This window comes from Ischnura elegans, chromosome 8 (assembly GCF_921293095.1).
Source record: "Ischnura elegans chromosome 8, ioIscEleg1.1, whole genome shotgun sequence".
Classification (NCBI taxonomy): Eukaryota; Metazoa; Arthropoda; class Insecta; order Odonata; family Coenagrionidae; genus Ischnura; species Ischnura elegans.
This window is the reverse complement of record NC_060253.1, coordinates 57,143,140-57,166,259: the sequence shown is the minus strand read 5'-3', so window position 1 is coordinate 57,166,259 and position 23,120 is coordinate 57,143,140. Positions and strand designations below refer to the sequence as shown.

Sequence of the window (23,120 nt, the reverse complement as noted above, 5' to 3'; positions counted from 1 at the left end):
TTTTACCCATTCTTTATTTTTTTTAATGACTGAAAGGTAGATTTCAATTTCCTAAGAATAGAAAAGCAAATGAATATCAAAGTTACGTATGCTACATGAAAAAAATATTTCCAAACTTTTCATGAAAGGAAATTTTTCTATTGTTTGCCTAACTTAAAATATACCACAAAAACAAAAATCGCCCAGCGGCAATCCACGCTACCGAAATGGCGATTTTTGTTTTCATGGTTAGTAAGAGGAACATTAGAAAAATTTCTTAGCATGAAATGTTTAGAAATATTTTTTTCATACAGCATACGTTTCTTCGATATTCATTTACTTTTCTACACCTCAGAAACTAAAATCAACCTATCGGATACTTAAAAAATTAAAGAATCGGTAAAATTTAATTTTAAAAAGCTATCTGTTGTGCGAAGATGTCATTCTCTTTATAAAATAGACAATATTTTTCCCGTGACAAGTTGAAGCAGATGACCGTTTCGCCGTTTTTCACGTGTTCTTCTTCACTCCTTTGACCGTAGAGGCTAAGCATTTACATTTAAACAATGTTAAAAAATTCATTATTGAAGCCAAACAAACAATGAGTAAAACAATATTTCACACGACCCTATGGAGTTTCGGCAGGATTTCGTGTAACTGCTTAAAGCTCAGTGGTCTACCTTTTTTGCGGCGATAGTAGTCCATAAACCTTATAATCAAGTAAACGTTTAATGCATTCTTTTGGAACCTTTTCTGACAGAGGAAAATTGGAAAACATGGGAGGTAGTATGTAGTATTTGAATACATTCAGTGATGGATGGGATTTTCCAACTTTTTGGATGAGACTGCTAAGATCAGCACCGGATAAAGATAGGGAATGGGATAACCTCTCAGCATTAGTGGAGGTCTATCCAAATTACCATTTTTTCTAGTGTAAATTGGATACCCAAATGGAGGATACATGTATCTACTGTATGTAAGAAAGTCAAGACAATTGATGTGGTCAACACTTAGTGAGTTTAAAAGTTAATTTATCAATTACGCAGGGGACAAATACATCACACAACTAAGCATTGGCAAATAAATAAATAGGCATTATATGATGTTCAACTTCAGTAGGTTTTATCCAAAACAAGCGATCTTATGCGGTCACTCAAATATTTTAGAAAAATATTATTATGGGCCAATGGCCTCATGTTTTTTCAGTTTAAAATTATTTTTCCATAGCTTTTAATTAAATAGTACATAAAAATAAACATGGGTGAGTGAGTATACTTATTTTACTCATCAACATTATTTTTTCTGTGATGTAGCTGATAAAGAATTTTACAGCATTACCAATTAGATTAGTAACTAAAAATTCCACTCACCTATCCTGTACACCTGCCAAGCACCAACCACTCCATTATGCAAGGTGTCAACGACATGAAATACATCACCTTTCCTAAAACACAATTCTCCTTTATTTGGATGATCATAATTGAAGTGAGTTCTGGAAAAAGAGAAGCAGTAAAATTGAAATCATAGCAACAGGCTAAATATCCATCCTCAGCAGTGCACACATGTACGATGAAAGTACATAGACTAATATGGTGCTATAAAATACAACTCTCCAAACAAGATAAAATCATAAAGTTCTGTATATACCATATTTTCCCGCAGAGCCGCACACCTTTTTTCTGGAAATGCCAGTGAAACAATGGGGGTGCGTGGCTTGCACAAATCCTCCAAATTTTAGAATTCTTATTGTTTATTTCTTCAGAGTTTAGCATTGAAAGTAGGAAACCTTGGCAAGAATTACATTTCTAACATTATTTAACCTTATTAATCATGGAAACGTAAATTTATCGATTTAGCAATGAATCACAAGTTCCTATATTCGACTGCACCCAAAAAGCATTAGGAAGTTGTTTTTCCTCACAACCCGACCCAAAAATGTAGGTGCCCATGATACTCGAGGGCACGGCTTACACGAGTAAATACGGTATTTGGTGGTTAATGTCTAGGCAGCAGTGGCCTGCAAGAATGTGTGAAATACAATTGGGTGGTTTCCTACTATTTTTTTATTGCCTAAATTGAAAGATTATTACTCCTGGAGTACCCATTTCACGCTTTTAGATTTTTAAATGACGATATCTATTTTTCGCGATTAAATGAAAAGTGAAAATTTTCAAGCGCGCGAAAACGCGACGGCTAAGTAGGAATGATGGTAAAAGTCCAAGTGACGTCAGTCTGGTTCCCGCTGCCGCATTGTGAGGTGACCTTGGGGCGAGGCTTTGAGCGCTGATGCAGGCTGCTAGCAGGTAGCAGAGTACCCTGTTAGCAGGTGGTGCTTGGCTTAAATAAGGATTATTAATACCTTATCAAGCGAAGGAAACTTTCCGACCATAGGCAGTTTTAATAGGTGATTATTAAGAGATGTTTCCCTGAAGTCTGTGCCTCATGTATGCATTGGTAATCTCAGGTGATGTAAAACTGCTATCTACTCGTATAGAAACTAGGTTCCTGTGACGTCACGTGGATTGGCAACGCATGGGCGCCAATCTGGCCTTTTTCAAATGCAGCTAAAATTGACCATTGCCATTCATCTAAACTGGGATTTATAAAGCCAAATTATTTGTATATTATGAATACACTAATGGTGGGAAACGAATCGCCATCAATGCTTTTCGTTTTCTTTGATGAAGGAAACTACCCTATTGGCCCTTGCATGAGTCCCTTGTTCACCTGAGGCAAATGTCCGCCTCATCCTTATTATTTATTTATTTTAATAAAGAGGTACAAATACAGCAACACTGCCAATTTAAAGTGCACTTATAACAACAAATATTAAATAATAATTATTTATTACAAATTTAAATAGAATAAAAAAGAAAGCAACAAACATTTATCCGGCTATCTAGTCTTATTGCATCTCCCTGCCTATCTATCCTGTAAATGAAGGTGATGAATATGACATTTTATGTATTACATGATCTCAGTACCCAACATATGCTCATGGACAGAAGTTTGTAGTGCCAACCAAGGAAATAGGAAAAATACCTAATTGTTACATGCAGTCATGAGAATTTTGGTTTATTTCTCCCTCTTGTTCGTACCCACGTGAGTGCTGATATTTTATTGAACAATGAATACGTAGGGACTCAGGCATTAAATATAAACACCACCAAAGCGAGAGCTCAGAAAATAAAATGTGCGGGAATTTTCTACAGGCTACCATTTTACACCAGACAGTGAAAAAAAAAAAAAAAAAAAAAAAAAATTTGCGATTAAAACAACATATATTTCAAGGGAAGGAGAGCATTAAATCTTAGGGGAAAATTAGAAAAATGATCCATGAATGAAAAAAATGAGTTACCCTGAATTTGTACTCATTATAACTAAAACTTATGTATGTACATATTAAAATCTACATTATCATGATTCTTAGAATTGCCTAATTGAGTTTTTAGATACATACATGTATTCCAACATGCCAAGATATGCAATGTACATTGATGATTCTATTCAGAGCTGCAAGAGCTGTCTTCATTATTAATACAAAATATGAATTTGAAAATGAATGATGAAAGTCTCAACTTACTTTACATGAAAAGAGTCACCTCGTTGTGAGGCAACAACTTGGTCGTACTCATCCTTTCGGTATTGTACAATCAGTTGCACCTGCTCTTGGAGGCCTAAAAGAAGAAGTACTGCCTCTTCCCTTGTTATCCCTTTCATCTCCATACCATTGACCTGATAGAAATAGATACATAACACTTAATATTGAACATGATTATCAATTGACGTACATACAGGGTAGAGTTTCAAATATCTGTCCAAATGGAGGCGAGAGACAGTCATATTTTATTTGCAACTTCAGGCCAATTCTATTGAGAAACAAAATGTGTTTTGGCAATATACGGTGAGATGGTCATTAATTATACCCAAGGTACCAGAATTAAAGAAATTAAATATGCATTTACCTACATACATAAAGTAGCCGTTATTCTTACCAAAACTTATGCCACTATAGGGAATTGAAAAGAGTATAATCCAAGGAATGGTTAATCAAACAATGGAAAATGTGTATAGACTCTAAACATACTAATATTCGGATTCCATTAAATAAAAACTCTAATTAAATGACAAAAGCAGAGGCAATAAAGGAAAGTTGAAAACTAAAATGATAATCAATAATCATTGCCATCATCAATGACCAACAACCCTAACATAGGTGTGATTCAGCTCTCCACTCAATTCTCTTGTCAGCTATCTTTTCACGTAAACAGTGATAGGATATTAATTTGTTTCAATCACGAAAAAAGAGTAAACAGTTGATTGAGGAAGTTATAGAAGATATTTTTCCAATCAATTCCAATTACTTTCTTTTTTTTTAACAATCAATATTATTTTGACATTGTCACATTTTTTGAATTTCCAGAAACACGATGCCTAACCTTAAGGATTTTGTCACCAGGCTGGAGACCTTGTAGAGATGCTGGACTGCCTGGCTGCACTGCAGTAACAAAGATGCCAACTTCATTGCCACCAGTCAAGCGTATACCCACAGAACCTTCTTTTTGGAAGGTTATGAAGCGTGGATCAGGGCTACAAGAAATAATGATTCAAATTCTATTAACCCCATAAATAAATAAAATAAAACATTATTTTCATGCAATAAATTTCTTCCAGTGACACATACATTTGAACTTCATCAATTCATACGACACAGGTAAATTGAGTCTGATACTTACACAGGCTGTTTTGATCTTTGGAGCAGCGGATCATCCTCATAAAGCTGCCTACGACTGCTATAATAATCTGAAAACAGAAATAATTCATTTAGCCAAAAAATCTTGAAAAATATGGGTAATACAAACGGATGAACATTCCATAGTGGTTGAATAACATTAATTCCTCAAGGTCATCTGCTTAAGTGAAGGCAAATATGGGTAATTAATAAATATGCTTATGCACAAAATTAATTACATACCTTCAAAGATAATTTTTTGCTTAGGAATGGTAAGCCATAGTTTGCTGTAATTATTTAACTAAGAATATAATATCATTTAAATAGAATGCACCAATTTTATTCATTTTCATTGAGACTAAATTTCTTAATTTTTCTAATTTCCTAAAAATTCACTAAGATTCCTTACCAACCATTGAGTTGAATATACATCTTATTAACTCTTTCTGCTAAGATTTTCCACTAAAATTCAATTATGAACATGATTATTTCTTACATTGCGTTAGATGGATATTACCACTCTTCCAATAAGCCATGATTTATGATTAGTCAGAAATTCTTTGCAAGAGGCGATTCATTGAAGACTGTTCACCCCAAAAATATTGGGGTGGGGGAGAGTTTGAATGCCTGACCCCTACCCTACTAGCCATTCCTTTCACAATCAGAATGCCTACCTATGACCAATACATCAATATCTAAGTATTTATTAATTCACTGCTGTACCACAGTGCTTTAAAAGGTCAATGGTGTATTATTTGTTGGTACAGTGAAAAATAAATAAACAAATATTGATATTTTGGTTATATTCTGATCGTTGAAGAAATGGCTAGTGGATAAGGGGTCAAGGTATAAAAACTCTCCCCCACACCAATTTTTTTGGGAGATCAATCTTCAATGAATCAATCGCCCCTTGAAAATAATGTCTGACTTAACCCATGATCATAAATCACGGTAAATTTGGGAGAATGAGTAAAAAATAGGAGAAAGGCATATCACCCCTACCTTCAGGCCGTGGGGGTGGTGGTCTAGGAGGAGCAACTTCACCTTCCATGCCCTCCCGGCTCCCATCCAGTTGCCCAAGGGCCCAACTGTCCACCAGAGGGCCCCTTGAGCGGCCTCCTCTCGAGCTTGTGCCTGGAGGCCCCATGCTCCCACCTTTGTCATCCACAGCCGGTTGCTGGGATGGAGTTTGGTGGGCACTGGAACGAGTTGGTGGCTGAACGTAGAGATTTTGTGACGCAGGGTACGGGGAGCGGTGGTGTGGCCCCGACTGGTGGCTAGAGTGCCCGTGATGGTGTGCGAGATCAGATGAGGAAGCGTCGATAAAACCTGGTTGACTCTGCAATTCTGCTCACAAACACAAAAAGAAAAGAGGTGGGATCAAGGTGGGTTGAACATATTGTCATATGATTTCCAACACTTAAATTTTTGAATCTATTGTTTATCTACCAAACAAATATACACTGCAGAAGCCAGGGCTAAGCATCAATAAAATGTGATTTATGGTTTGCGGAGAAGTGATGATTCCCTCTTCAATGTCTGTAGCAATGTCTCCATGTTAAACACTCATCAGTGTGGCAAGCCAATCAGCTCTTATATCCCAGATGAAAAGTGCGGCAGGTTGATACATTATAGGCTCCTTAATATGTTACATATTGTTTACTTTTATGAGTGCAATAATTATATTGATTTTTTAATTTAAAATGTTTAAATCATAGTAAACTAGTTCAATTTACATATTGTCAACAAATCTGTTGCTAGATTTATCACTAGTAAGAAATTTAGCAAAAGGAGGATTAACGCAATGGAATGCTCTTACTCTCCCCGTAAGGAGTTAAATGGAAATGGAAATTTTATTTAAAAAGATTGTATATTAGCTATACGTAAGTCTACTAGACATTTTTCTCTGTACTTTCCGAAGGTATTGAATTTTATAGAGGTCAACCGCCTGCAACAATTTGTCTAGCTACAGCCTAGGTTTATGGACGTTAAAAAAAGCATAATACCCAATGATGTCACCAGGTTATGACATCAAATTCATGAATAAATTTCTCAGTTAGTGGACCATCATGAAATTAGATTCACTTTCCCAAAGAAACCATCCTACACCATCAGCTGAAGGCTTCTAAACACATCATCTACATTTGGATTCGAAGGACCAAGTGGTCACCTATCAAGTAACGTCTAACCTTTAACAAGTGCTGAGGTCTCAGAGTGCCTCTGGTGGCCAGCCCCAAAGGCACGGGTACCTGTTTGCGATGGTGCCATGCCTGCCACCTCCCTTTTCACCACCAGGCTCACACGTTCACCCTTGGCTCCTTCTAGCGCCTTCCGGGCCTCCTTCAGCGACATACCCTCCGTCGTGTGGCCATTAATCTTGACGAGGACGTCGCCCTCTTGGAGTGAGGGTGGCACCACCCCAGGGCTCCCCAGGCCCATTCCCCCTCCACAGGTACCCTCACCCGAGCCATCCTCAACATCTATTGTGTCCACATCCTCCACTGAGACAGCAGCTGCGGCAGCTGACCCCACTTCCCTGATGTATATTTTACAGCCAAGAACCAGCCCAAAATCTAAGTGGAGGCAAAAGAAATGAAAAAATCAAAGACTACACTAATTCAGCAATAAGTAAAGAATTCAAAGTTATAGAACACCTTTTCCGGTATAGCCCTCAAAATTTCCACAGGGAAGAATGACGCCTCGATAGCTTGACTGGCTAAAGCACTCGACCGGTAATCCGGATTCCAATTCTGGTCTAGGCGAATGATTTTTTCTCTGTGGAATTTTCGCACAAATTGCGCATTGCGGGTGACTCCGTAAAGGTATCACCGTGGCTAGTCCCAATATTCTTAAAATTATATAATACTGGCCGTAATAAGCACTTACCCACTGCTTCAACCTAGGAAAAGGCCAAATTTAATTTCTCACATACAGGTATTCGAGTTCCCACACATCTTATATTTACATGAGTACTAGAGTACATGGAGAAATATAAATACCCAGCCAAGTAAATGCAAAAATCACCCATGAGCTACAAAACTTTGTGGAGAATTGAGATGATGAAAGAAAAACTTAGTTATTTACAACACAATTTTTTTTAAAGCTAACAGCTTCTGACATTAGGTACTAGGAAAAACAACAGGGACAATAGCTTAAAAAATTACTACTATTCTAAAGGTAATGAAATAGTAGAAATATTGACCACACACCAGAAAAAATAGTTTTTCTGCATAAGTTTCAAGTATTTACTATGCTTCTCTGTTATCAAATTCCTCCAGATACAGTTGAGGACCTCAAATCCAGAAAGCGTGGGAGCAAAGGGTTTCCGGATTTCTGGTCTTCAGCTTCTATATTTTGTTCATTAATTTATTTATAAAAGCATTTGGGCTCTTTTGCTTGACATTTGAGATCCCTACGTGTCCCTACCAAGGTTGCTAGGGTATGTTCATTGCGTGTGCTAACTTCCTACTCATCCCAGAGCAAGGCTCGGAGAGTGGTGCCACGAGGTGGCAAGTTGAAACACAACCCAGAGCAATTTTCAAACGTTCCAGATTTCTGGTTATCGGGGTTTCTGGATTCCGGATTTGAGGTCCTCAACTGCACTTGAATAACTCCTTGAATAACTGAATACCATGACATGAGATCAGAGAGCTACAGTGACTAGACCAGTACGTGAGTACAAGAACACACATTTGGGTACTTGAATCCCTGAATTTAAGCAGGTTAGGGTAGAGCTCACCACAGGCTAAGAAACAGGATAAGAAACAGGCAGCTGAATTTCACATATTCAGGATGGGGATACCAGTTCCTTCCCTTATGCCACTCAATGCTTCCATTACTCACTCAGTGATTCTATCATAAGGTTGTTTAGGAGGTTAACTTGCACTTCAAGGATTTTTTTAGCTCTCCTGCAGCTTCACCCGGATTCGGAAGTGGAACTTTTTGGTAAGTAGTCATGCTAAATAGCAATTAGGCTACCACACTCCTCAAAACCAACCACTGGGTTGAACCACTGAATGGCATAAAAATGAAAATAACTTCTACCTTCAGTATGAGGACTCAGTTGAAAATTAATAAATTGAACCCCAGGCCTTGGAATGAAAGGCAAATGTCCATGCTTAAATTCAAAGCCCAAGTCGCTTATATCTGTTAGAAATTAATCCAATGTTAACAAATGCTACTCGTACAGCAGATATGAAATAACCACAGGCTAGCTGGAGAGTAGAAGGCAGAGAGCCTGATAAATGCACATTAACTTTTTGTTAAAATATTATTTCTATGTTTCACTTCTGACTCAATGCGGTATTCTTTATTTTTCCTTCCACTATGGAAAAATTCCACAAGCTGACCATTAAACGTACTACAGAGGAAGTACTACGGGGAGTGGGAGAAAAGAGAAGTCTTCTGAAAAAGTTAGAGAGAAGATGGGACGACTTAGTTGGCCACATTATGAGACATGGTGGCCTAATGAAAACAATTGTAGAAGGACAGGTGGAAGGGAAGAAAAGCGAGTTACATAGGACAGGTTATAAAGGATGTAAAAGAGAAGAAATACGTTGCTATGAAAAGGCTAGCGGATAGGAGAGAGGAATGGAGAGCTGCGTCAAAGCAATCTTAGGATTGTTGACTAATGATGATGAACCATTACACAATTTCTTATACGAACTAATCACTTATTTGAAATTGTTTACCATCTTTTTTCTTGGTCTTGGCAAGAGACAACTTGAGAGTCTGCTGTTGGTGGACCATAACCCCACCACCTGAGCTGCTGTTGGCCTGCCGCAACAATTGAGAGCTCCCATTGTGTGTGCTGGTGCTAGCTGGGAGAGAGGATGACTGTGCGTGGTATTGGTGTCCACCTCGCTGCGGCTGGTGATGGTGGTGGGGCATGGGGGGGACCATCTGCATTTGCTGCATGGCGTTTGAGCCACCCTGCTGTTGAGGCGACATTAACACCCGTCTTTTTACGGACAACGTCACTGTTTGCCCACTCTCCCGAAGGACAGCCACTGCAGTTCCATAGTCTACACCTTCCAAAGACACTCCATTGGCACTTAGGATGCGGTCATTTACCCTGGAAATGACAAGAGCAATCACTGAAGATAACAAACACAAATATTCATCACCACAGTTCCTTCCCTTCCTCTGCTTCTTGGACACTTAATGAAGATGGTAAGAGGAGGATTTTAAAAAGGATTAAGGATGGAATTAAATGCACAAATTCCGAAGAAAGCAGAGAAAATATGTTACCTCAGATGGTAACTACTACATTCAACCATTCATGAGTAAATTAAAGAAAAAAAAAAACAAATATTTCTGCCCCATTGAAAGTCGGCATTCATCAGATCAGATCCATGTCAGTACCCATTTGATTGCTGGACAGAAGGTCATAGGTCTGCATCGCATCCAAGGTCATTTCATGCAAGCAGCCGGACATATCAGCAACTATTCAAGGAATTTTATATGAAAGGGTTTAAATATCACATTTTGGTATTTGATTACTTAAAAAGTAAGCAATTGATCTAAAATTATGGGTCTTCCAACTGAGCAAAAATTTAAATCAAAATTTGAAATCGGAAACATGTAGGCGAATAAACCAACTAAGGGCGCAGGGCTAATAAGCAGATTGGGACAGCAGTCCAGGAGAAATGGTTCAGCTAGAATTGCGAAGCACATTGCTGTTTCCCGTTGTTGGCTGGAATTCAACAAGGAGTAAATGTTTGCAAGTTGTAACATAAATTTTAAGGTACTCCAAATTTTTTTTCCTTCAATCAGGAGTTTGGGGCTTCATTGAATCAAAAGCTTATGTTTTTCTTGGGAGTATTTATTTCCATCTCAGCCTATAGCATATATTTCACCACTGATTGTTCAGAACATGGATTAATTATATCTCAGATACTTGAACACTTCAAGAGTAAAATGAAAGGAAGGTTCAGTGCGAATGCAATTTACTTACAAGAGTTTACCCTCAGCAGGTCCAGCCTTGAGGACGTCCGAGATGGCGATGGCTGGATCCCCGTTGGCGAAGTGTGGGTTGTCCCGGCCTCCTGAGACAGCAATCCCAAAACCGTAACCGGGAACGCGCGAGAGAGTGACCGTGTGGAACTCCCAGCCTACACGGTCACCCTGTTGGCAAAAAAAGGAAGGAAAAAAATAAAGATTAGAATGTGCAATAATTTATACCCTGAAATTTAGCAAAATCTTTTCAAATAGAGTTGGAGTGACAGCAGAGAGGGATCTTTTAGGTTATGTTGATATTTTTAAGCTGGAGAAAGGACTAAAATAGCCTAGTACGCTTAAATGAAATACAAATGAGTAACAATTTCACGACCCTGTGAGGTTATTTATGCTGGAAATCTTTGGAATGAAGTAAACCCAAATAGGGTATTAAAGATGTATTAAACATAAAAATAAGACGTTCGGATTAAATAAATCTAAGTATGGACTCATCCTTCTATAATGGCAAAATGTCCAAAAACATAAAATGAAAAGTAAGGATATATATGTAAAATGAAAACAATTTTTCTCTAAAACAGATGTATAAACAAGTGGAGTGAGTTACCTTAAGACATTTTTAAGATCTTTCCCATTCGCTTATAACTTTGAAAGAATATGTACACATCTCTCAATTCTATAATGGTTTACATTTTCATGTAGGAAGTGTATATGATTTGTGAGAAGTTGAAAATTTGGGTTGATGCTGCATGCCATTGAGACAATACATACTTCCCGTTATTTTTTTATTTTCAATTATGGCCAGGACTTCCATTTCAATTCTCTAGTTATGGCGAGGAGATAGATCACTTGAGTTATTAAGATAAGTTACCTCTTAGAGCAACATGGAGAATATAACCTTAGGTTCGCACTGTATTTCCAGCTCTAACAGAAACAATAAAATATAGACATATATTCCCAAATGGATAGGTGCAGGAATTTGCATTTCATCTAAAAAAATGAAGGATCTTAACACAATATAGATCGAACAACAAGCTGCTAAATCTCTTACAACTTGCAACAAATTCATTTGCATTCCCTTACAGAATCGACGGCTGGTGAGGGGAGAGGGTCATGACCTCTGTGACCTCCATAAATCCACCCTTGGCGACTACATATACATTGCCTATCTAAATGTACATAATGCCATAACTATATACTTAATAACTGAATTTAAAAAATTGAGGGTAGGCTTTCTAATAAGAGTTCTTCGATTTCTAGATACCACTATCGAAATTAATTGTCCCATCACGAGGTTTAAAATGTAGAAACAATTTGTACAAACTTATAGTTTATTTTACACATTTTATAGGTTACAAAACCTATATTTGGACTTACTGCTTTCATAGAGCAGCTCGATGATGGATTTAAAATTCCAAGACGTTGGCTGAGGATAAAAATATCATGAGAGGACAAAAAATCGACTATTTCAATTAAATAAATAATTGAGCTCAATCAGCGTATAACACAATGCATGATATAATATTAACACCATTAATAATATTACATTATTAGATTAGGGGGGTCACAGCGATCATAACCCTCCCCTCCAAATTTCATCAAAATTTTTTTATCAGTATAATAGTTTTTTACCCTTTTCGTCAAAAATGTTTCAATTTCGTTTGTAGGTAAGAATAAAAATAAAATTTTAGTCTCCAAATTGCTCAAAAAAAAGGGTATTTAAAAAATTTTACTCGGAGAACACCCTTTTCTCTCAAAGGTATTCTGTACTCCCCAACCCCCAAATTTGATATTGAATCCGCCCCTGATTAACAAAGTACATCTCTTTATTCAAGACCTTTTAAATCTACATCGGGCGGCTCTACAGAGGTTTCAGTCAACGAATTTTAAAGGTAACAATTTCCCTGAGCACATATGATGGACAGGAGCCCACTGAATTGAGGGCAAGTTGTTCTAGAAATAGCCATAACGCAGTTGACTAACATTAAAGTAACTAAACGGTCAATTCACCCCAATATGGTATCGCATCGACAGGGTTAAACACCAGAATAATCCGCTCCCAACTCTGAAAGCCCAAGATTTCACCTTCAATGCATCTAATCCATACGACGACATTCATCGGCGGATTTAGGGGGGAGGGGAGGTGCGGGAGCACGCCCCACTTAAAATTTTGAATACTGCTATTATTACGTTCGTTTTGTTCTGTGCATTACGGAGCCTCTATCATTTAATTAAGAGTTAATAACTTTCACATTAAAAAACGGACGAATATTTCGTACAGTAATTGTTGCATCCTGCTTTTAATCTCAAGTATAAGAAGATCATTTGCCTGTCAGAACCTTGTGCCTCCCGCCCCCAGAAAAAAAATCCTGGATCCGCCCATGACGGTATTTATCATCGCTCATTAACACCAAGTAGTGTGAGAAGCATGTTTCATAATACAGCCAGCAAAATTCTCAAGACTTTTTGGCGATGGCATCTATTGCGTCTGATTCGGGTTTCATTTGTTTTCCCTGGGATCTTATGCGAGGAAAAAGCAAAAATGTATTAAGAACAAGCCAGCTTTAAAAGGAAGGCGTTTTCACATTCCGCTTCATCCCGGATTCACATAGCGGCCGGCGTAATTTGCCCCAGTTAAGCGTCTATTCCATTTATTCGAAGTATTACGTAAATATAGATTCATGGACATAGCAATGTAGCATAGAAATGTAGACTCCTTGAGACTATTTACTGCAAAGGTCGCTGGCGGTGGTGCTCCTGCATAGGTAATCAGTTCTAACATCGGTGCGACCGCGACGGGTCTTCACTCGATCTCGGTTTCAATGATTTTTTTCCGTCCTCCATAATGATAGCTCCAGCGATACCTTTTCAGGGACCGAATAAATGATCACTTGATCATCATTTTCTGAATCACCGTGTCATTTATCCCTTTCCCCATCGCTGATTCCGTCACTTTCCGTATTTACAAATGTCATTCAATTAAGGCCAAGCGTAGCGTAATTTATTTAATTCCCAAACCACCGAATACAGCTCATACTGGCCATTTTAGATCGGGCTATTCGACTAATTTAACAATCAAACGTTTGTACACGGACAACCATGCCCTGGATATAGGAAAACTATCAAGGCGGAACTCGAACCCGCGACCTCTGGTTTGGCAGGCGAGGACTTCACCCCGCCGCCACCGAGGCCGGACAGTGGAATCGAAACCCTAGGGCGGTCGCGGGGTTAATCTCCTGGGCCGAAGTCTGAAGCTATAAGCTTATCACCTCTGCATCACAGAAAGGGGAGGACAGGAAGGAAAAAAGGAAGGAGGCGCCGCCGCGATAGGAGCCCGACGACGCCTTCTGGGACGGGATAGGGAAGGAAGGGATGAGTCGAGGAATCTCGCACCGTCACAAAGGCGGGCGGGTCCTACCACTAGCGAAACCAGGAAAACCATTGCTGTGCCAGCGATTTTAGATTTAGCGATTTTAGATTTTTTATCTGAGGAAGAATAATCCAACGATCAAATCGCTAGATATCGAGGCCGGACAGTTGCTATCGCTTTATGCGACTGTGCGTTTTCATTGGTCGAAGGACGGTGGCAGCGATGGTTTCAGCGAAGGAAGATATTATAACCGAGGCTTAACAAGCACAGGCCTTAAAGGAAAGTATAAAAAAGTTGAATTGAAACTTGATCCTCTAACCAATTACTTGGAGCAGTGGCGCAGCGAGGGGGGGGGGGTTGGGGGTTAAATCCCCCCACCCCCATAAGTTTGATCCATTTTACTTAACTGGATTGATATTACTAATACAATAAAGTCGTATGAGGATTAATAAAATATCCCTCAGAAAGCCGTAAAACTCACCATTTTGAACCTTTTATCTTAAAATTCCGCAATTTAATAATCACGCACCTATCGCTTATCCTGGTGGGTATTCCATACCACCACACACCCCGGTATTAGTGCACGTAAACCCCCCCCCCCCCAGCCTTAATTCCTGGCTGCGCCCCTGACTTGGAGAACAGCATTATTAAATTGTAAGGTAACAATGATATCACAGCTTCATTACGACACAAATTATTGATTATAACGTTACTCCTTAAAAAGTTATCGATCCAGTTCAATTGGAAAAAAATAATCTTTTGCCTCCGATAAGATTTTTGATTTCAGCACTTGCTTTTTCCTTCACAAATTTGAAAATGATAAGCATCGGTAAATTAATCTTTACCTTCCCAGTGTACTTCGAAGACGAAACTGATAATTTTAAGAGTACATTCACTAAATTATATTAATCTATGACTTCAACCATTTGTACCACACGAAGCCGAAGATTATTTCCTTAAGACAGTGTGCCTTCACATTAGCTTTAACTTCAATTTTAATAAGAAGATATAACAACTCAAAGAATCAACATGACTCTTCTTGTATTCGGATAGATTTTCAAGTCATAATAAAAAGGATGAGAGTAAAAAAATACAACAATTTTTATGGTACAGGGGAAGTACAGTTTCCCATTTGGTTAATTTGCGGACATCAACCAAAGAAAATTTAAGTATATTAAAAAACTTGGAGTTTTAATCACCCTCATTTAATGAATTAACCCATTTATGCCGAAGGTTTGAAAAATGCGAATTTTACCCTGATTTTTATATTTTGTCGATAAAAATACGTATGGAAACAATATCCGAAAGAAAAAATAATGTATCTCTTGCCAATTATTAATTACGAGGTGTTCCAAAAATGGAACACTAGGCAAATCCACTACTATGACGTTCTCATTGATAGCATGTAAAAAATTTGATTCAGACTTTTATTAACTCACTATTAAGAATGATATCCAGGTTAACACTTAACATGGAAGGAAACATTTCAGTTTTTACATTGAAAAGTGGTATTTTTGTTGCTTTGGACACAGCGAGTTTGCTTTCCCTGCGTTACATTCCGATGATTCATGAGGTCATGACGTGAGTCAAGTTTACGATTCATAGATTTCATGATTTCACGGTCTCTCTTTCCCACCAGGCTCAATAGAATTACTGTATTTCTCTATATATTGGCAGGTCAACCGGCGACGAAACTCAAGAAGATCCAATGGCTTATAATCGTCTTTATGCAATTACCAAGCATTTTGTAAAGCCAGCTCAAAGCAGAATAACCGGAGGGCTCGAATACCATTTCTTTCCACGGTTTGATGCTTGAAACTTGTCAATATTTTCATCAACTCGGCCCACTCCTCCCATATACTGATTATAGACCTTGATCGAATTTGGCTGAGTAACTTGTATCTTTTTTCTTCTCTCTGCTTTTGAGAATAACGACTGACTGTTACAAAGGATTGACACCGGCACCAGAAGATGCAACAGTTACAACACTTTTATCATTTCATCTACAAACAATATTATCTTTCCCATCAATTCGGTAATCGAATGTGCCCCAATATTTTTTATTTAGAGTAACATCAGATAGCAAAGGAGGTTTGTCTACGCGATCTTTTCTCGCTATGCCAGTTGCTTGGTGGACCATTGAAGGAAGTTTATCAAGGAGTGCAATGTTTGTAAACAAGTTGTCGAACACAAAATGGTATTTACCGGGATGCTGCGTTGTGAGTGCCTCAGTGAATTGCAAAACAATTGAAGCACTTGCACCATATTGTTAGTATTGAGTGTTCGGTTTTTTCCTTCATAAGGCTGAAACCAGCAAATGTAACCTAGTCGCACCAGAATTTATACCCAAACCGAATAGGCTTACCCCGAATGAGCTGTTTGCACCCATCACGACCGAAATACGGAATCATGGCTTCATCAAAGCTGATGAAGTACATTTCATTTGGCACAAATTTCATACATCTGTCATTCAGACGCTCAGTTAGAGGCCGCAACTTGGAAAACTTGTCCGTGTGGTTCACGTCAGAGTTGTCAGCAAAATGCAAATTTGAAAATATTGTTTCAAATCGGTCACGTCTCATTGCACCACTAACTAGAGAATTACGCGAATCTGGTCTTTGCTCCCAAAGCATACTTCTTCTCGGAACAGAGACGTAACCACTCAGGAAAATTATTCCCGAAAAACACCGACAGCCAGTTCAAGGTTCACTTCAATGCCCAGAAAGAGTTCTAAATATTCTGTAGGGGTTTTTATTTTCGTGATTTGTTCTTCTGAAACTCTACCTTCTACTGGTTGGGCAGTCAGATAGGCTTTCTTTCATTTGCGCACAACTTTGGTTACGTTTTTTCTTTGAGTAATAAGAAGTTGAGGCGAAGCAGAAGCCGATGCACCGCCATTTTCAATAGTATCACCATCCGGTATCAGAAAAAGGTAAAACTTCTCGTCAGAAGAACCATGAATGTGATGATCAGAAGCGCGCAGCAATGAACCGGGAAGATAATTAATTGTTACACGCCTAATTACTTACTTGATTTAAAATTAAAGTGAATTTTTCAGTGCGCATGTATGCACGCATAATAGTAGTGGATTTGCCTAGTGTTCCAAAAATGGAACACCGTTAAATAAAAGCTTATAACTAAATCAAAATACGCTGATTCAAAAATGTCTTCAATAAGCACTGTAGGTTAACTATTACTGAACGTGCAAGGAAAATTTACAACATTTGCACGTAATGGCAAATAGTTATTAATATAACATTAGAGATGGTCACAGAAAAACTGCCTTGAAAAAAAAGACCACTATTTCTCAACACACTGGCTGCGATGGGTTGGCAAAACTGACTAAATCTTTCCGCCCCATAATGCAATATATCTTTATAAAGAGGTAGAGAAAGAAAAACCGTGGCATATTTGTATATAATGAGTCGTAGTTATTAAATTAGAAAGTCATAGCAGGTGTTCCAAAAATGGAACACTAGACATAAATGGGTTAAAATGGTATCTCACACGCAAATAGAATCAGGAAACTTATAACAACAGAAAGAATATCCGATGGTGAAATAGTTGATACACAAATATATGCACTTCGCATAACACATTTCATCTACTCAATGTTTTCAACACTACAACATTAAAAAAACACGTTCTTAAACTCTGAGTTTATTTGCAAGTAAATAAACTGCTACAACAATAACTCACACCATAAAGAATGGATATAAGAGCCATAAGTATGCCCGTATATGAAACCATTAGCATGGATCAACTTGCAACATTCACAACTGAGCCAATTTTTTTCACCAGCAAAGCTTTCCAGCCTAACTTCGTTCACCAAATGTTCTGATTTTAGTAGTTCTCTTTCTAGACATGATTTCCCACGAATGTCAGGTCAGTAAAATTTGAGTAGGTATAGGTTCTCTAATCCATTAAAGACCAATTCTCCAAGTAATTGGCAAGAGGATCATTCTCCAGAGTCCTCTTACGCTTAGAGATTGTGTGATTCACTTTGAACGCAATCGTGCGACCACCTGCCAAAAGGGCACCTGTCGTCCCGAATGAACCGTAGCTGATAATACTGTCGTTCAACAATGCCATGAGAGCCAAATCGTGGTTCCTCATGGTCTCACCGTCGACTTTCTTCGAGGTGTTGTGGTAAGGGCTACCATCCATTCCAGCCCAGAACACTCGATTCTTTTCGTCCACCAAATTCTCCAAGCACCACTTCCGATCGCCACTTACCACCATGAAAAGGACTGTCTTCCCCACATTGTATTCATCAGTCATCTTTCTCATGGCGCGCTGGTAATACTCGGCGTTCACGACGGTGGCATTCTTGTCGAACACATTTTTAATATGATTGCTGTAATCCGTTCTTCTTACGTGGACACCGACGAAAGAAACTTCGCCACCTTTGACCCGCTCGTCGGCAACACTTAGAACGCCATGGATCGTTTTCCGGGCCAAATCCAGTATTTCGGGACGGAAGCGAAAAAGTTCTCGGAATCTATCAGCTCCGTATACGGAAATCGCCTGAGTGTGAATTATGTACAACGGCAGCATGAGAACGTCTCCGAAGAGACCCCGGTCCCGCATTTCCTTCAGCTCTCCCACTGGCTTGATGGCAACTTGGTCGCTGATCGCCGTACCTTTTTTGACCTTGCGGCAGAGGATATTCCAAGGAGATATGTTCTCTTCCGTCGGTCCTGTGTTCCCCGTCAGACAGCGCACAGGATCACCATCGTAAAGCCTACGACATTGACCCGAAAGGATTGTCTCTTCGTAAGCTGGCACGCTTATGTCCAGAAACACTTTTTCGAGTTCGCTGAGCAAGGCGCTCGGCAAGTATGGGGAGAGGTTGAGAAAATGTCCGATGGCCACTGTGGACGCGTAAGTCCAAACTAGGTTCCCTAGGCGACCATGCTTGTGCGCAGTGATAATGTCGCGAGTCGGACAAATGATTCGCACAGACGGTATTTCGGAAGGTTTGCGGCTTCTCAGAAGAATGTTTTGGTACCACCACAGGGATGATCCAGACACGAATGCGAGTATGACAAAAGCACATAAACTTCCACATTTACGGAAGCAAACACTCTTGGGAATGGTTAACATTTCACCCGTATTAAAAGAAAAACCATCGGAAAAACAGTTGAAAAAAGAATTTAGCGTGGTTCCCAACAACTTGAAAGTAAAATAGCTTACTCAGTAGCAGAAGGTTGAATGGCTAAATCACGGAAAATCACTAAGAATTCGAATATGCGTTTGTTTTATCTTTTGAGTCTTATTAATCTCTAAATTGTCAACGGAAAATTGGAGATGTCACTTATTTGGCCAAGATAAAACCTCCATACTCAAGTGGCCTACGGAAGCTCTTCATTTTTGGCGTTGGAAGTTACTGGCATGGATCGCGTCTCAAGTCACTTTGGTAACGACCATTTGGCTGGAAATCGATAAAATTCGACAATATGACAAGATTTTGCCTAGAATACTCCAGCATCATGATTTTGGCGGTAAACATAGAGCCCAGATATGGCGTTACCGTAGGGACCTTATCTCATGGTCATGCGAGTTAGGACATGAGCGACGTTCATTGCACTTATTGAGCTTGCCGATATGGTGACGGCCGACACCATGGCCGGGAATGATAAAATAAAACTGATCTTTTCATATCGTCGTTTTTACACAGAGGGGAGGAGCACGGAAAGGAAAAAATGGTATTTCCTCAGAATGATAAAACACTTTGTGGAAAATTATATCGGGGAACCCGGTCACTGATCAGGCTAATACATTGACATCGCATTCAATTACTGCCAAACAACTTGTCCTGTAGAACACACTAAGAGTTCGATATGCGAGTACAATAGGGGAAAAATTTATCCCATCAAAGTTAGTGCCGCCATTATCGGTCAAACGAATCTCTCGCTGCACGGTGTAAAGTGAAAGACGATATGACTTTTTCGTGAAATATGAGTTGATACTTTCGCGACGAGTTATGTAAGTAGCTATGTTTTTCCCCGGATTCCAACCGGGTCAGAGACTACATTTCTTCCAACGTTCCATTAAATAGCAACCGAAATCAAATAAAATTACAAATATAAAACTACAACTGCATTGCAAAACATTTTTGAGTTTTCCTCGTCCGAATTTGGCCTAAGATAACGAGACACCAGTTGGAAACCGATTTACCGGCAGGCCCATAGTAGCGGCACACATTTTGTCGGGATTCTTTTTTTCCACACGGTATGTACGAAGTTTTTTCAGCAAATAATATTTGGTTCTTTCCTGGCGAACAATGGTAGTGAATGTCTCTCGGGTTATGCACCCGGTCAGATCCGCCTTATCTCCTTCCAACGTTTCGAAAAGCAACTCGCCAATCGTCTTCAGGGATTCAGGAATCCAAGGAAAAATTTGATCCAGGAATCATTGGATTCCTGAATCACTGAAGACGATGGACGAGTTGCTTGCCGAAACGTTGTATGGAAATTTGGAGCACCTGACCCGGAGCATAACTCGAGAAACGTTCACTGCCTTTATTCAGCATGTTTTAGTGGCACGGACTGTGTTCCGATCCCTACTTATTGATCCGCTTGACTTCGAAGTTGATGTTTGCGTTAACAGTATGCTTACAGTGGCGGGTCTAGAGAGGATTTAGGGGGCTATAGCCGTTGCTATAGCCTCTCCCACACTACATAAATTAGAAAATTTTTTCAGACCCCCACTACTGCAGGGAGGTTACCCCTCAGGCCGTCCACCTATCCTCCCCTTGTACAGGGTGTCCATCCAATCACAGCAGAAAACTTCATTTATAATTCCCGGTTTCCCCCGAAATTTTACATAATTCCAGTTTAATCTTACGTGATAACTGCAATAGATAAAAAATTTAACACGCTCTACAATACTACTAAGTAATATTATATGTATGCAAATATTTACAAGGAAAAGGAATAATTAAGTAAACACATTATATGTTATATTTATTCAATGACAGCCGAGATGCTGCTTCGACCTCAAAAGTAGATATTAACATCACCTGGAATTCTATTCTTCGTGTTTTTATATTTTACTTGAGTCTAAGGTGCTAGACATTTCGACTCTGTTGTCTTGCCTGATATAAAACATTTCGATGCGTCTGTTGAAATTCTACTAAGCCAGTGCACCTAAAATTACGGCAAACAGATTTTACGCCATAATATGGGCGTTGAACTGGCAACATTTTATGTAAAATGAATTTGAGTTAAAAGATTTTGAAATTACATGTTGGAGGAAAATTTCATGAATAATTAATTAATTCATGCGTAATTGCAGGGATTTTTTTGCCGGAATGGGTGTGCTTGGGTAAGACAAGCCACGCCCAAAACATTGACAATCCCACAAGCATCAATGCTTACTATTTGGTAAAATATTTGGTCATAACTCGTTAATACATTAAAATAAACTATGGAACGCCAATGTAAACCCATTTTTTCTCACTTCATTGTTAGTCTTCAAGGTATATATTTTACCAGGAAAAAAATTATTATCAATCTTCATGATTATGTCCTACAACCAGTGCAGCTGAAAGCAAAATTTCACGAGGGTAAACAAGTCATTTACCTGCACTTATACAGTTATTTTATTTTATTATAGCCACGGAAATCTAAATATTACGGTACAAACGTATATTTTGAACGATATCCCCACCAATAAAGCGGCTAACAGACACAAGAGTTTATACATTAATAGAAGTATTGCGAATGATGGGAAAAATTTGTTGACAATCACAGGCGAAATACTAGTGACTATGGTACTACATTTTTCACTTGATGTAGCATATTTTCAGATCAAAACGTAGCCACCTCAAAATATCAGTCGGAGACTAAGTCCAAAAATTGTCAAACCAAGATGGCAGAATTTGGACCACGCTAAAAAAATCGGAAACATCGCCTACAGATATTCACAACCTCCTTGCCCGCAGCCCATTTGCGATCCCACGGCTTTGCGCGTGCCAAATGCACGCCTTCCATGCCGAGGCCCTGAGGCAATGGAATCCATTACCCACAGGAATTTAGGGCGGACGGAAAGGCGGGAGACGTGGAATTCCTCCGGGAGATGCAAGGGGCTCTGAGGGTCGAATGATGGTGGTCGCGCAGGGTAGGAACGCATGCGAAAATAATGGGTGTCGACAGGAAGTTAATACATAGCACTTGTTCGAATACACACCCAAAATCGCAATTAATCGAAAGAAATCGGCAGCTGGAAGGGAAAGATAAGTTGCGACTAAAAAAATCTTTCTCATTCAGACATTCTCTCATAAATCCTTAATCACACGATCATTTTTTTCATCCATCAGAATGATAGGTTTTCAGGGACCAAAAGAGTGATCGCTCGACCCATAATTTTCTGAATCACACGGTAATTCCCACCGTTCCATTTTCCACCGCCGATTCCTTGAAAATGAGCATCAAAACGCAATTTTAACTAGTTACTTTCAGTCACCATCAACGGTTATCTCCAAGAGATGGATAAAGTCATCTGGTCCTCGTCTTATCACGCTAATTACAAGAGGTTGAAAATACAGAACGGAGGGTTGATTCACTAACGTACTGTTGGTATTTCGATGGTGATTGTTTATAACGCGGCGATGACCGCGAGATGTCTCTTTCATTTGAGGTAATTCCAAATTTTCATATGAGATCGCTGTCCTTGAGTTTCAAATGAATTCGCAACCAAGCTTAACTTGATCTTTGGTACTATCGCAATCGCTGATGGTGTAGGAGGGCCAATTCTCATTGGGCGAGGTCTGAAAGCGACTGAATTTCCCTGAACCTAGTCTCCGCCTATTGGATTTTGGACGATTTTCAGGAAGTCGTGTGCCCCTTGCCCTCTACCCTTAAAAAAACTTGAGTCTGCCTCTCAGTCGCATAGATAGTTGCAATGAATTCTGGGCTACTATGCTCCCAAATAAGGAAAAAAAAACAAATAAACGGACGTCTCACAAGAAGGCTCGCGGATCACCCTCCATGTACTATTTTTTTCACCCATTCCAAAGTTGCGCGTTCGGAAGTAGTGGGTATCCGCCTTTTCTCAGCGAGGTCGCAGAGTTAAAAAGGA

At 39.1% G+C, this 23,120-nt stretch overlaps 1 protein-coding gene across 11 annotated transcripts in view; it reads right to left on the bottom strand.

Moving 5' to 3' along the window:
- LOC124163414 (tight junction protein ZO-1) overlaps positions 1-23,120 on the bottom strand; it is a 267,749-nt gene that overhangs the window by 43,996 nt on the left and 200,633 nt on the right. For 3 of the 11 annotated variants that reach the window (XM_046540309.1, XM_046540310.1, XM_046540313.1), the window contains exons 1-9: positions 18,273-19,257; positions 10,668-10,837; positions 9,403-9,785; positions 6,901-7,284; positions 5,714-6,058; positions 4,716-4,782; positions 4,419-4,569; positions 3,563-3,714; positions 1,350-1,471 (exon numbers count right to left, since the gene is read on the bottom strand). In XM_046540309.1, coding sequence (XP_046396265.1) covers positions 1,350-1,471; positions 3,563-3,714; positions 4,419-4,569; positions 4,716-4,782; positions 5,714-6,058; positions 6,901-7,284; positions 9,403-9,785; positions 10,668-10,837; positions 18,273-19,142 — 2,644 coding nt within the window. In that variant the 5' untranslated portion in view covers positions 19,143-19,257. Of the gene's footprint in view, positions 1-1,349; positions 1,472-3,562; positions 3,715-4,418; positions 4,570-4,715; positions 4,783-5,713; positions 6,059-6,900; positions 7,285-9,402; positions 9,786-10,667; positions 10,838-18,272; positions 19,258-23,120 lie in introns of those variants that run through there. The other 8 variants (XM_046540304.1, XM_046540311.1, XM_046540306.1 and 5 more) reach the window with 5 other exon arrangements.